We start from the raw sequence: 15,076 nt of genomic DNA on the forward strand, positions 1-15,076 counted from the left end.
CATGGGTTATAGATTGAATCATGTCCCTAGCCAGGTAAAAAGCAGTTTTTCTGTCTCTCTTTCCATCAGCTCCATGACTCCCATTAGCACTAAAAAATCCAAGTCTGATTTGCAACTTTTCTTACCTTTCCCTTATATTTGCCAAATGTTATAATTATTTGCTCTGTAAGAGATTGAAGAAGTGTTCCTTTTTTCATGTTGTCTTAGGTTGCAGAGCGAGCATTATACTACTGGAATAATGAATATATTATGAGTTTAATTAGTGATAATGCAGCAAAGATTTTACCCATCATGTTTCCATCCTTGTACCGGAATTCAAAGACGCATTGGAATAAGTAAGAAACATTTGTACAAATTTCTGCTACTTCACTTACATAGTTGTAGGTTTAAGAGTTTGGATCTGTGAGTGGCTAGTTTAGTGTGTTGAGCTGTTTATTCTGTGCCATTGAAGTTGCTGGATAAAGAGACTGTTGTTGTCAATTTTGAGGAAGTATTTAGAACTGTGGAAGATAGTTTTTCCTTTTTTAATTAAACAAGAAAGAGTGTTTTGGTGCATCTAATCCATTATATTCTTCTATAAATATGGAGGAAATTTGGCATTCATCTGTAGTTCAGATACTTCTAAAGACTAACTTTGATTTCTGATCACTAACCTATTTGCCGATTTGCATTTCTTCTGCATTCTAGTGAAATATGTTGTAGATCAGATAATTTTTTCCCCTTCTTTTTATTTTCTTTTTGTTTATTGCTTTTTTTCTTCTTTCTCCATGGATTATTTTCACTTTTTTCCCCACAATAACGTAGTACTTACGCATGAAAACAGTCCTGGTCAGCTCCCTTCTGCAGCTGTTCCATTGTAAAGTGCCTCTTTGTTTGAGCTATTGTGCAACTGCTGGGATGGTGACAGTATCCCAGTCTGGCTCTAGCTGTGAATTGAGGACTGCTGGTGGGCTGGCCAAGAATGAGTAATCAGTCTGCAATTAAACACTGGGAAAGAAATGGAAAATAAAGTGATGTTAAAGTGGTTGCTTGCTGTCGCTGGGTGCAAGCAGTAACAAATAATGTACTCATTAATAAAATTCCAATTCAGTGATGCAATTGTACATAGTAAATGTGGGTTGCTGTTGGTTATTTTTTTCTGACTTTCAAGGTCATGCATTCATTTCATTCTGAGTAAAAGTCATGCTACCAGTACAGCTGCACTCTTACTTGTAACTCCATATACAATACAAAGTAATCATTTAACAGATTGCTTTTTGAGCAGCAGTACATTATAGCCTAGAACTGTAAATGAATCTGTAGAAGTGCCTCATAAAGCAGATTGGTTTTGTGTAATTTTTTTGATGTTTTCAACTTTACTTTTCTAACACATTTCTTAAGCATTCTGGCATAATTGTGTTGAGCTGGGTCTGTTGCTGTGTGGCAGTTTTCAAAAGGAATGGGTCCTTTTTGCACTCCTTTTAATTACTAACTCCTTTTTTTCTTCAATTTATCAGTAACCAGTAAGTTACTTACATCACTCACTTACTGCATTTTCTCTACTAACCCCTATGGATTAGTGTCAGCTACTAAATTTCACAACTAGGCCTGTGCTGATACATGTAGTATTGAGAGTGAAGTTCAAATGTCAGAAGTGTAAGTGATTAGTAGTACTACAGAGTAAGAAAACTGCATTCAAAGTTGGTAATTTTAGTACTTGTATTAGGCCTCTTGTGGGTAAATTGAAACGTCCACTAATTAATTTTATTTCCACTTATTCTGAAATGATGTAATTTTCCAGTTATGTAGGCTATTGGCTACTGTTGACCAGAAAAAGTAGATTTCAAAGTTTAAAGTACTCTGAGTTTCAACCAGAAGTTTTACTTATAGGACAATACATGGCTTGATATACAATGCTCTGAAACTCTTCATGGAGATGAACCAAAAACTGTTCGATGACTGCACACAGCAATTTAAAGCAGAAAAACTGAAGTAAGTTCTCATGTCAGTGTGTCTGTCTGTTCTTGAGTAATTTGTTCAGAGTGCTTTAGCTCTGAAAAACCACTGTGTCAGTAGTGGGAAGTTGCCCATTTGATTCCAACAGTCTCAAAGTTGACTTGCTGAAACTTCTTGTTATATGTGAACTGTAAATCTTCTTAACTATAAGGCATCTCCTGGAGGCTTAGACCTCTTACTTCTGGGGTCACCATCTTCCTGAAAATTAAGTTTTTGAGAGGGACACCACTACATGGTGGAGCCCAGTGTAGAGGATCTGTTGAACAGTTTAGTTCACATCCTGTGTTTTATTTTTGCATGCTTTATTTACCCAGTGTTACTTCCTTTCATGTTGTCAATCAGTTTGTCCCAAAATACTTTCCCAGTATTTTTCAGTATTGCATTGTGTGTTAGCATGTCTTCATATTATTATATATGTTACCTGAAATCAAGTTGTTATTCCACTGTAGTGCAGGTCTCTAGTACAGATTTTATTTGATGGAAGAATCCTGCTAAAATGAGATCAAGAAGTCAGAAGTATTCATGTTTTGGGTCTCATTTTAGGGGCTGGAAGCAGTTAGTGGGTGCCTGCCCACTAACTGGATATATAATACCAGGATTTGAATTTTATTTTAGATTTCAAAGTAATCAGGGATTCTTTCAAGTAGTGGTTCAGATGAGGCACCTATTTTAAACTGGTATACTGGAAGTAGTACAGATTCTCAATGTAGATTGATTTGTCCAAGTTTTGAAGTTCCTTATTAGAATTCAAGAAGAAATTATCTTGTACTGTATCAAATTCTTAAGGTTTGTATGTTTATAGATGACAAAATATGAGCATTGGCTCTTCAGAAAAAGACTGTAATTCTCTTTTTCCTGATTGCAAGTAAGTGGAACCCCTTTTAAATGAGAAATCAAATCTTTTCTTCTCTGATTTTTATAACGTTTTTGGGTGATGCTGTTGAGTGTGAACTAAAGCAGAGTGCTGAGCAATGAGCTAGCAACACAAAACCAAAATAAAAAATTTTCCACCACATAAGAACTGAAAAGGGGGATGGTTAAAGAGTTCCTACCTTCCATCTTAATTTAATTGAGAGCTGAAGGCAAATTGTGTATCTGCTTAGATATAATTGCTCTTCCTTTTTTTCTCGACATTTGGATCATCTGCTCTGTGCATTGAGAGTGTTTTTAGCACTCACAGTGCACAATTCTTTTAAGTTCTACCGGCCTTCAAAGACAGGTGATCATTCTAGTCTCTGCAAGAAGATGTTTATTTGTAAGAAAGAAAGGAAAACAAACCCTAGATTTTACATTTTCAAATTGCATTAAGCGTAAGAAAACAAACTTTTTCTATTTGTTTAAAAAAAAAACCACAAAACAAGAAAAAACAACCCACATTTATGTCATCCCTCTAGGCTTGGTACTCCCTAGAATGAGCATGATTTTGTTGGGTACTTCTCTGTTAAGAGTTCAATTCAAAATGTCTCTGGTGCCTTTTCCTTTAACGTGTTACCTGAAGCCATTGGTCTGACAAGTAAAAATCTGCCATTTTCATGGTCAGTTATCGACTTCTTATTTACCAATATAGCATTCTGATATTAGCAATAAAACACAAATATGCTTTCAGCCTAGATAAAAACTTCTTTCTGTTTTAATTTTTACTTTTAACAATGTATGTGTACTAAAGATAAACTGATATCAGCCAGTTTGTTGCTTTCGTGAGAAAATCATGAAGTTTTTCCCTTTTAATGTTGATTTGAGATCGTGGGGTATTGATATGATGCAAATTGTCCTGTCAACAGTGGTGTTTTGGACAGTAGACTCAAGTAGAGCTAAATAATTTATTATGTTGAATTCTTTTACTTCTATATGATTTTTTTTTTTTCCAGAGAGAAGCTAAAATTGAAGGAGCGGGAAGAAGCATGGGTTAAAATAGAAAATCTAGCCAAATCAAATCCCCAGGTATTTAGAAAAGATTAACATGTGCATGTTTAAATACTCTAATTTTGTTAAATATCAGAGGGGGAAAACAGGTCTGACTGATCATGGAAATAAAGGAATTTCACCAGTTGTATTATGAAAGATACACAATAAAAATACTTTTCAAATTTGTAACCTTTCTCTTGTGCAAGTAATTATTTTTTTAAAAGGCTTCTGAAAAGTATGGTATGAAGTATTTTTTCCTTTCCGTATAATAGGAATTATACCATATTGCGGTTTGAAAAGTTACTGTGCAAAACTATGGAAAAATGTAGAGAGGCCATAACTGGTTTCTCTTGCAAAGCTATTTTGCAAACAGTATATTACAAAAGAGATCTTTCTGCAAACTGTGAGTTTTGACTGGTCAGTTTTCCTTTGTGTCAAATGGATTAGTATTGTATGTTCTTGTCTGGTGCATTTGTTCCCACACTTGCACTGGGCTGCTCTGCTGGTGAACCTGCTGCTCAGGTCTTTCCTGCAGGACCCATCCTGTCCATCATTAATGATGTGGCTCCAATTATGATAACAAAACAAAGGTCCTTTAGACTATTCATTGGATGTTGAAATAATGGGAGCAGGAAATGGTTTGGCTTGGATCCCCCCCCACACCCCTTCATTTGCCTGGAGTTTGCTGCCAGTTTTCTTTTAGATCAGTCATATGGTTTTCTGTTATGAACAAAAAACCTCCAAACATTCAAATTACTTCGCAGCCAGAATTCTGGTATATTGTAGCAAGAAACTTAATGTACTGTATATTTCCTAAACCATCTAGCTGAGTTTAAAGTGGTGGAAGAGGGAGAAATGGTACTCTGTAAACAGAAGTGGGACACTTTCTGATTCTCAGTGCTATTTTAAAATAGAAAGTATGAAGTAATCTCTTTGTCTAAGGACAAGAAATTAATAATCTTTTTTTTCCTCTTGGGTTATTTGCCAGGTAACAATTACTAAACTGCTTAAGTAAAATCTATTAAAATTAATAAAATGTCAGTTGACAACAGATCAATTAAATGAATCAGAAAGGACTATTCATATGAATGCAGTCATTGACTTCCACTGACAAAACGTTTCTCTAATGACATAAGTCATACAAAAGCATTGCTTGCAGAGTATTTGATATACATGGTCACTTGCTATTACCTGTTTGGCTAAATAAGTGGATTGAGTTGTAGAAAAATTAGGAGTTCACAGTATCAATTTCCTTTTCTTTCCAAGGAATTTTTTGTAAATACATTTTGTGATACCGCTTAATATATGTATAGTGGTATAGTTCCACTGCATAGTGGTATACAGTACATTCTGTACACTGTATACAGCATGTTCTGCATAGTCTGCTTGAAGAAAGCTAATATTTGGAAGAAATTTAAAATACAAATTACTGAATGCTCCACTGAATTGACATAAGGATATAAATGCTTTTAGTGCTCTAAATAATGGATTTTTAGGAGTTTCTTTTTTCCTGGAATGTCTATTAACTTTTTAGTTTGTCTAATAACTGATGATTCTTGTTATTCAGAGCTATTCCTGATTCTGCATGACACAGAAGTACAATTTAAGATTTTAAATCATTATATTTGTTAAATCCTTGCTGTTAGGGTTTTTTTAAAATCTTTTTTCATTTGCATTAAGTTATTGGTACACTCAGATACCAAAATATTTATGAGGGAAAACTGATGAAAAAGTCTGTGTGTGCATGTAAATAAGTTCTGAATTCAAAACTATATACACCTCATCTGAATTAAAATAAGATCTGACATATTGAGATTACTGGATAACAAAGATTTTGGGGTTTTTTAATTCCTAAAGTACTTTTATATTTGTTTTTCTTTCCAAAGAGAGAAAAGTGGGTGGTCTTTTGCTGTTGTTTGAAATAATATTAAGTGTATATTAGGTACATTTGGTCTTCTAACAGTTATTTCTTCTTCCAACACAAAATTGCATCAGCAAGTAAAACGATGGTATTTGGATTGCTATAGTGCTCACAGAGCACTTGACAATGTATCAATAAGGTTTCAGATTGCCACTGTAGACATGCAGTACTGACCAAATCTGAGTATTTTAAAAATGAGTCTCAGATAATCAAACCGTCTTTTTTTAATGCTGACTGTATTTTTCAGCAGGGTATTTCTGCCAAGTGTGAAAGTATTTGAGTTCAATTCTAAAATCTATTACTTAGTCCCTGGAAGCATAAAATATTGAAGTTAGTCTCAAATAACTAGTCATATCATTCAAATGCTCAAATACACTCCTAGTATTTAGTTATTATGGCTAAGAATGATTTTTTTAACATTCTGCATTTTATTAGTACCCAACATACAGTGACACGAGTTTGCTGAACAGTCCTGTTGCAATGGAAACAGACGGGCCTTTAATTGAAGATTTGCAGACACTGAAAAAGACAGTGAAAGAAGAGGCTTGTCAGGTAAAGCCTTGTGAAGATAGCAAAGTGCTCCAATGTATTAATTAATTTCTTTAGGTGACTGTTAATCATAAACTTGGCTTCTGTTTTCAGCCCCATAACCGTTTGTTTTATGTAATAGGCTTCACCAGGGCTGCTACTTTCAAATGATAGTTTAGCAGCAGAAGTAGTGTTATGTTTCTAATGCCTGTGAATCTGCTACATAGTCTCTTTTAAGGTTTCTTCTCAGAAACTTTGTTGGACCACTGTGACTTAGTAACTTTGAACACAGCAATAAATAAATAGCTAAGTAGAAGCCAATCGGTTTTTTGTAAGGACCTGCTTATCTGAAAAAAATTAATAAACAAACAAATTAGGCTAGGTAAGACAGACATGGGAACTCCATAAAGACACTATTATTATAAATTAAAAGTACTTTGTTAGGAATATTGTCTGGTTTTGAGAGAGCATTGGTAAAATGGTAGCGATGTCATGATTGTTAATAGCTTAGAAATTCATAGTTGTTTCTAGTTTTCCTCTTAGCAAAAAAATTGGTTTTAATACTTGAAATTGCATAGCTGGTAAAGAGGGTAGAGGAGAAAGTATAAACTTCTTTCCAGATGTTTTTTACTTCTTTTCCTGTAAGTGAGCGTACTGATGTGCAAGAAGTACTCTTAAGTAATGTTTAGTAATTAGTATGTTTGGTTAACTTTGTTCTGTTTTTATTTCAGGCACAAAAAGATCAGAAAAAAGATCGTCCTCTTGTGCGACGCAAGTCAGAACTGCCTCAGGATATCTATACCATGAAAGCCTTGGAATCACATTGCAGAGCTGATGAATTAATATCACATGATGGGCATTAAACTATTACAGTGAAATATTATTTTGGAGGAAAAATTGGTTTTTTTTCTGGACTCAGTTCTACAGTAGAACTTATTTTTTTTGTGCCATACCAATCAGTTACACACAAAGTCAAAGCTTTCTTCAACCCATTTCTGTAGGCAATAACTTAATAGAGTATGCAGCTCAAGATTAGTAGTTCAAACAATGGTAAATTACCCAGTTCCATTTGCAGAATATTGGGTTGACTATAATCAAGTGGACGCAATTTCCTGGAGGTGTTGTCATAGTACCAGCTAGCTGATAACATGCTGGTTTTTTAGTCATATTTGAGAAAAGTGTTCCATAAAATCTTTCCATCTAAATAAGTGAATGACCAATAGTTGGTACTAATGATAAACAAGTGTTTTCAGAAGTAAAATTATTTCAAATATAAGTATTAAACTTTTTCTAGGATTTCTCACCTTTACACTTGTTTCAACATTATTGCTGTCTTGTTATATACCAGCAGTTTTGAAACTACAATTATTCTTTCATATTATAAAACATGGCTTACAAACTGGTAACATTCATGACAATCCTCAGTTATCATTCCTTTCTAAGAATTCTGTAAATTAATTTCTCTTTTACTTGGGGTAAAGATATATATATCTATATATACCACATCCTAATACTTTATGTATATTTAAAGCCATATCTTCCAGTCTTTAGTGTATAATATGGCACCAATATTCCAGATATGAACCAGTAGAAGAATTTTTCCTAAAATGAAAATTTGTTTACTATGACTGGGAATAGTCTGAAAATAAAATTTCATTTTAAGTTTTTTCAAGTCAATAAAATAACTCTTTCACTGTTTTCTCCCTTATCTGAGCTTTTAATACTCAGCATTTTTCTTGGGCTCTAGGAGTTCAATATTCTGTGGCAGATACTATGTGTGATTTCAGTTGCATCAGTTTTTATCTGAAAGATGAACACAACATCATAAGCTTATTAAAATTTTAAAAAAAAATTTAAAAAAATAACAGACTCTTGAATTCCGTTCTGCTTCTTTTTAAATGAGTCTAAGAGCTGAGGAGATAGTGACCATAATTTTACCGTGAAAATATTTTTGTTGTTGTTGTAAAGAGCACATGTGCTGCAAATACACCTCACAAGTGAACTGAAAATGCATCTGAGTTGCTGATGATCTTCAAATGCTGCTATATATTCCACAAGATTACTTGCATGTAATGAGCTTTTTGTTGTAGATGGAAAAGCACGGGAGGAAAATCTCTTAAAATATAGTGCTTTGTCTTCAATATTTGATTTCTCTCAGGGTGGCCAGTATTTTGACTTACTTATCCTGCTTACAAGCTGTTTGAAATGTGTTCTGCTATTCTAAATGAGTGATTAGTTTCTTTTGTCTCTGGCAGTAACATGATATAACTTAATGTTTAATGTCTTGATACATAAAGAGATAAAAAACGTGGCTTCTTTAAAAATAGTTTTGTTTTACTTTTTAAGGAAGTATAACATCTCCTGCATCCATAAAAAAAGAGTATTGCTCAAAGCAGACATTCATAGTAACCTTGTGCAGATGTAGTGCCTGCTGTTCGTTGGTTGCATCTAACATTCAATTTCCAATATTTGTTACATTGTCTATTGGAAGAAAATTGTGAGTGGTAAATATTGGCTTACAACACCTAAATTTAAAGACCAACCCAACCTTTAAGTGGAATGTCCACAGTGTCTGAAAACATTTCCTGTAAAACTTGAAAAAGAAAATGCTTTACCATTAGGATAAACTATATGAAAACAGTTTAAAGATGCCTTCTACTTTTGAGGGAAAAAGGGTGCTTTTTTAATTGTGTAAAGCAACATCTATGTATTTTGATATACCATTGTTTGAACTTCCATCTTTAGCTGGTAGATTATCAGTTACCTTTGATTTTGGGTGTTCAGTATGTCTGTGCAAGAGATTGCTGAAAGGAATTATTCTTATGTTATCCAAGGGGGGGGAAAATCCCAACTGTATATCAGTGTTTGATTGATTGTGTGATACTCAACGTATAAGAACATCTTTCACTGTCTAGATTTTATTTTTATTCTTTATTGAAGATAAACACTCACCAAAAAGGGAAGTATTGTGGTAATTTAGACGCTTCAAGTTCTCTATAAAGGCATATTTGAAATTTTGGGTCACTGAACATTTGCTTAGGCAATATTCCAAAATCTTACCATCACTAATGGTTTAGCATGTTTGTTATCAATATTTATATATTTCGTATAATCTTGTACTAAACAATTCTAAAACTAATACATCCAAAATAAAAAGAAAAATTAAAGTAGCATTTTGGTGACTGTTGTTCTTCATAAAGTTCTGTCTGATACCTTCCCCCATTTTCCAAAATTACACCTGTACATCAGGAATGTCGAAAGTAATATTACAAGTGTCTTTTTAGTGTGGCTTTAGTATGGCTTCATTTTAATATTGTACATACATTGTACCTTGTTTTATGGTAATAAGTAATAAAAATGTAGACTTCATATTTTGTACAGAATCGTCCTATGTACAGAATAAAAAGTTCCTAGAAACAGCAAAAATAGGTAAGTGGCACAATTATTTTTCATTAGACAATATCTGTAACATTATGCGTTAGTGGAATGTTAAGTTCAAATGTACCTACATATTTTTTAACATTTTGTAATTCAATTTTTTGTTCTGGCATTGTTTCTGAAGAACTTCATACACCTGCCATTTAATATGCTTTTATCTAATTTTAAAACTTAAAAAAAAAAAAAAGGTGTATTATATGGACAAATAAAGAACATGTGAATTTTACTTGCTCATCATGAAACTAAGTTTAACAAAAGGTGTTTGGGGGTGTGTTTATCACTGCTAGCAGAGTGATCTGTACAAATTAACTTCACAAATTTCACAAAAGCAAAACAAAATTATGGAAAGGCCATTAAGTAAAAAAAAAAAAAAAAAAGGCAGGAATGATTGATATTCGGTAGAAAAAGCAGACTTTACCTGTGGAACAGCAATCAGTACTGTAATCTACAAATAGGAAAAATACATCTTTCATACCATAGTATTTTCCCCTGAAACATTTCTATGTTGACAGGCTTCAAGCAAAGTAGCCATAAAATCTGGGGTTATATTGTGGTATTCGATACCTAATCAAGTGGCAAGGATATAGGGGAAAATGGAAGTCTACAGTAAGACTTGTCTTCTGTCTATAATCCGTAAAAATCTTCAAAAGAACTAAGGAAATTACTCATATAAAGCTGACATTCAGTAACTGGGGAAGTTGGGGGGGTTGGGCCTGGGATCAAGAGCTGGCTACTGTCTTGAGTTACAAATGTAAGATTTGATGGGTCAATTGATGGGTGAATTTGTACAAGATGGGTCTGTGTAGTGAAAGAAACCATTTGATGCAGGAGCTCAGTAGTAAACTCATCAAATCAAATGAAAAACAAGATATTGAAATAACTGAGGATCCAGTTATTCATTTTTGGAAATCAGGGTTAAATACATCTCAAAATACAATGTTTTAAAATACTGAGAGCTATGACATTTTTTCCACGTAAGTACTTAAGTGAGTTGCCAGCTTTTTTAGGAAATGACCTTTATCCTTTCCCTCTAAGGGAATTAGTCTCAGGGGCTTTGACCAGCAGTGTTTTTTGGCTCTGCTTTCATGTTTTGGCTTTGTAGGATTGGAAAGGAAGGTGCTAGTGTGGCACATATTGCTTGTGTTTGGAGATGTGTTCCTTTGCTTTATCTACCTCACAAATGTACTTACAGGAGATAGCTGTGTTTTCAGGTTATCCATGTTCTGGATTGTTTTATGGGCCACCCGCCTAAAAGTGGAGCACTTCTGCCCCTTGGATCTTGCCTTACTGCAGTGATTGTGGAGACTCTGACTGTATATAGCTAATTAAGAAATGCCATTCTAATTACCATATCACTGTCTCCCTGGATTATAGTTTCTTTTCTATGAGGAGACTTGGCTTGAGCTGTCTTTACTTCATGAAATAAAACTTGGATGTAGTTAAACATTTCATATGAACAAATTCCCAAGGGAGAATTTACTGTGGAGCTAAAAGAAGGCAGTGCATTATTCCTTCCTGAGCTCACTGAAGAGCAGCACGGCTGCAGCTGGCTCTCGCTGGAGCCAGGCACGCGGGGACTGCATTCATTCCCGCCCCAGGGAGGTCTGCACACACTCTGACCCTGTGGTGAGGAGGGGAGAGGGCAGTCACAGAATTGCCTTGAGCTATTTTAGGCATTTCTGTCATCCAAAAAGCCACACTGAGAGGGTTCATGCTAGCATGAAGACCTTGCCATAGTAATTTTTCTAGTGCAGTCGCTGTAGAATTAAAGATGCAAGAGGATTAGACATGGGAAAGGAAAGGAGCTGATTTGCTCTAAAGGTTACTAGTTGGGGTATTTTCCTTTGTTGTTGGTTTCAAATACTACCAAATTAATATTGATTATTTTGGAAAAATTAATATTAATTAATTTTAAAATCCTTTTTTCCTCCGCTGTTGTTTCTTTTATAACTTACAAAAAAGGTTTTCTTCCTACATACATTGTATTGCATTTTCTAGGAGTTTTACATCTTGACAAGTCCTATTTTCATTAGGGTTCTCTGAAATACATGTCTTTAGTTAAATTATATGGGAAATGTGTCATATTGGCAGTCTTGCCCTTTGAATGGCTGACTTCAGTGGCTCCTCACACCTGTAAGAAGGGACAGGTCTTCTGTGTGCCCAGGAAAATGACATACATAATCAACTACAACCAGATCAAGGCAAATTATTTTTCACCCTGAGCAAGTAAAGACTTTCCTCTCTCCATTCTGCAGAAGAGAACTTATTTTAAAAATCAGTTTATCTTGTCTCTGCCTCAGTTTCCTTTAACTTAATTTGCCATCTTCCTCCTGCTCCCCTTAACACAGTAGATAAGGTTGAAATGATTGAAGGAATACAAAGTCTCTAGCTACTCTGGCTTTTAGTTGCAAGTAACCTAACACTTAGCTATCAGAATTCAAGACTTGTTGCATGTCTTGAATACAACATGGAGCATTTCTGATTTTAAAACCTACAGTTAAGATGAGACTTGTTGAGGAGTTTTTGAACCTACTTTTTCTGCAAGTCAGCAGCAATATATATAAATATTTACTTGAATTTTAATTTCCTATCCCTGTCCTGCTTTCTTCTACTTCCTTCCTTATTTTCCTGATTTGCATTTTTTCCTGGCAACAGTTTTACAGCAGTGAGATATTGTATCTTGCTTTGTGAGCTACAGAAATTCTGTGACAGTTCGGCATGGCAGGTGATGAATGAGCATGCCAGTACTTGGAATCATTGCTTAAGCTCACCTCCAAAGAGATGCCAAGTTACACCTGAGATGTATCTAGATTGCTTAGGAATATTATCAACACCTTTCTAAATAACATCTCCACATCCAGAATGTTAATTTAACCTGTGGGTTTGGGGTGCTTGGCCTGTACTGGTGCTTACTGTGTGGATGTAAGAAGTAGCTAATCCTCCCTGCATTGGAAAGCTGTCAGCCAAGACAGGATAGTCTTGGTGGAATTCAGACAGCCATGCAAAGTTAGCACTTTTTACCATACAATACGCAATCCTGAAACAACCTGAATGTAGAAGAATTACAAGGTGTGAGCAAACTGGACTTCAGAAAATTGAAATAGGTGAGTGTTGTATTAAACATTGTCTCAGTAACCATCCTATGAACAGAGTATTCAGAGAAGTATCTACCACTATTCTTCTTTAGAAAAATTATGGGGGGGGGGGGGTGTAAAATAGGTTTGATCCATCAAAAAACAATCACCTCTGTTAGTTTTAGTACTTGCAGTTGAAACTTAGTTGCTGAACAAATTATTTTTCTTCCAGACAGGAATGTTTGAGGTTTTATTACTTAAGAAATCTGTTTTTTCAAAGGTCAACTGGACTCATAAATGCTTCAGGAGCCTGCCTGAGCATGGCATACTTTTTCTCTTGGTAGAAATGGAGGAGCTGGGATATGTGGGTGAGCTTTCCAGATTTCAAGTGTCCTAGCTGGACATAAAACACTTTAATTCTGAGTTACATTTGTGTAGAGGCTTACAGATCAGGTCTTCCTTTGCTTGGTAGGATATTCCACCCCAGCTTCCTTATTTCTTGGGCAGTACATCTGAACAGGTCCTGGGTTTGGGGGTCTCTGTGCATTTCCCTGTGTATCTCTTGAGGAAATGCATGGGAGGGTCAGATGGAGTTTTGTATGGTTGTTTTGCTTTTGGGGGCAACATTCCCTTTTCTACTTCCATGTGAGCAAAAACTGGAGTTTCAGCCTGTGGGTCACCCACCATCCCTAGTGTACTTTTGGGGAGTCAGTGGAATTGTTTTGGAACTTCACTGCCCTCTCCCCTCTCCCAGACACCTCCAAACGGCAGGCAGAACTAGGGGACTAGTTTGGGCAAAGAGGAACAGGATGGTCCATCTCAGCAGCAGTGAGTTAAACTCATCTAATACCTCCATCAGTTAAACATACATTGAGATGTGTGCAATACATTGAGAGGTGTTTAGGAATTTTTAAAAATTGTTTCATTTTTAATAAAATCCCCTTTCTCACTGAAGTACTCTTTGTCCCTGTCTCCTTTTGTCTCCTTTGCTTTTGGGAAGCAGCCTTACCAAAGACTGGGATTATTGGTTTGGGTGCCGGATTGATTAAACTGTAATTAGTACAGCTGGCTGGCTGGGCAGGTAAGCACCGGAGATACTTCACTGAAGAAGCCTTGCAGTTGGCCTGCTGCTTTCTTCACGGGAATCTGTCATTTTAGCCACCAGACCTTATGGCTTCTGGGTTGATTTTTCACATGAAATAAACACTCTTTTCATTCGGACAAACGAGCCTTACTCCTTCCGGGTAAGGAGGCAGTAGCGGCAGGACACATCTCTCCCGGGTGCTGCTGCCAGGCCAGTGGGGGAGGCTGCTGCCTTCCCTTTTCCCTCACATCCCGCCCTCCCCTTCCAGAATAAGCCACTCTTACACAACTCCTGTGGAAGAGCTTCTTGCGGGGAACCTTTCAGTAACTGAAAGGAGCTTACAAGAAAGACGCAGAGGAGCTTCTTACAAGAACATGTAGTGACAGAACAAGGGGAATGGATTCAAACTGAAAGAGAGTAGGTTTAGATCAGCTATTAGGAGGACGTTCTTGACAGTGAGGATGGCGAAGCACTGAAACGGGCTGCCCGGAGAAGCTGTGAATGCCCATCCCTTACAGTGCTCTAGGCCATGTTGGATGGAGCCCTGAGCAGCCTGGTCTAGTAGAAGGTGTTGCTGCCTATGGTAGGCGTGCTGGATCCAGGTGATTTTTAAGGTCTCTCAAGATAAACCGCTCCATGATCCTAGGAGTAGGCGGCGGCGGGGCGCGGCCGCTGCCCGGGCGGGGCCGGCGGGCGGAGCCTCAGCCGGGGCGCGGCCGGGCGGGCGGAGCGTGGTGCCGGCCGGTGTCCCTCTGCCTCGGCATGTCCGACTCCGGTGGCGGCGGGGGCGGCGGCCCCGGCGGCGAGGAAGGCGGCATGGAGGTGTCGGGCTCGGCGGTGCAGAACGTGGCCGACGTGTCGGTGCTGCAGAAGCACCTGCGCAAGCTGGTGCCGCTGCTGCTGGAGGATGGCGGCGAGGCGCCGGCGGCGCTGGAAGCGGCGCTGGAGGAGAAGGGCGCCGTGGAGCATATGCGCAAGTTCCTCTCCGACCCGCAGGTCCACACGGTGCTGGTGGAGCGCTCCACACTCAAAGGTGAGGCGGGAGCGGAGACGCCGCGGTGGCAAAATGGCCGCTGCCGGCCGCGGCCGCCGCCCTGCCGCGGGTGGGAGGGGCGCGCCTCCGCCGCGGCC

At 37.2% G+C, this 15,076-nt stretch overlaps 2 protein-coding genes across 4 annotated transcripts in view; both read left to right on the forward strand.

The window, feature by feature from the left end:
* Positions 1–9,773, forward strand: part of PPP2R5C (protein phosphatase 2 regulatory subunit B'gamma) — a 72,845-nt gene extending 63,072 nt beyond the window's left edge. For all 3 annotated transcript variants that reach the window (XM_041415530.1, XM_041415697.1, XM_041415611.1), the window contains 5 exons: positions 208–335; positions 1,870–1,971; positions 3,864–3,936; positions 6,257–6,373; positions 7,081–9,773. In XM_041415530.1, coding sequence (XP_041271464.1) covers positions 208–335; positions 1,870–1,971; positions 3,864–3,936; positions 6,257–6,373; positions 7,081–7,212 — 552 coding nt within the window. In that variant the 3' untranslated portion in view covers positions 7,213–9,773. The remainder of the gene's footprint in view (positions 1–207; positions 336–1,869; positions 1,972–3,863; positions 3,937–6,256; positions 6,374–7,080) is intronic.
* A 4,857-nt stretch (positions 9,774–14,630) lies between these two features.
* DYNC1H1 (dynein cytoplasmic 1 heavy chain 1) overlaps positions 14,631–15,076 on the forward strand; it is a 45,151-nt gene continuing 44,705 nt past the window's right edge. The window contains exon 1 of the mRNA XM_041401278.1: positions 14,631–14,978. Within this exon, the coding sequence (XP_041257212.1) occupies positions 14,708–14,978 (271 nt within the window). The 5' untranslated portion in view covers positions 14,631–14,707. The remainder of the gene's footprint in view (positions 14,979–15,076) is intronic.

Source organism: Onychostruthus taczanowskii, unplaced genomic scaffold, assembly GCF_017590055.1.
Source record: "Onychostruthus taczanowskii isolate IOZ18803 unplaced genomic scaffold, ASM1759005v1 scaffold1, whole genome shotgun sequence".
Lineage (NCBI taxonomy): Eukaryota > Metazoa > Chordata > Aves > Passeriformes > Passeridae > Onychostruthus > Onychostruthus taczanowskii.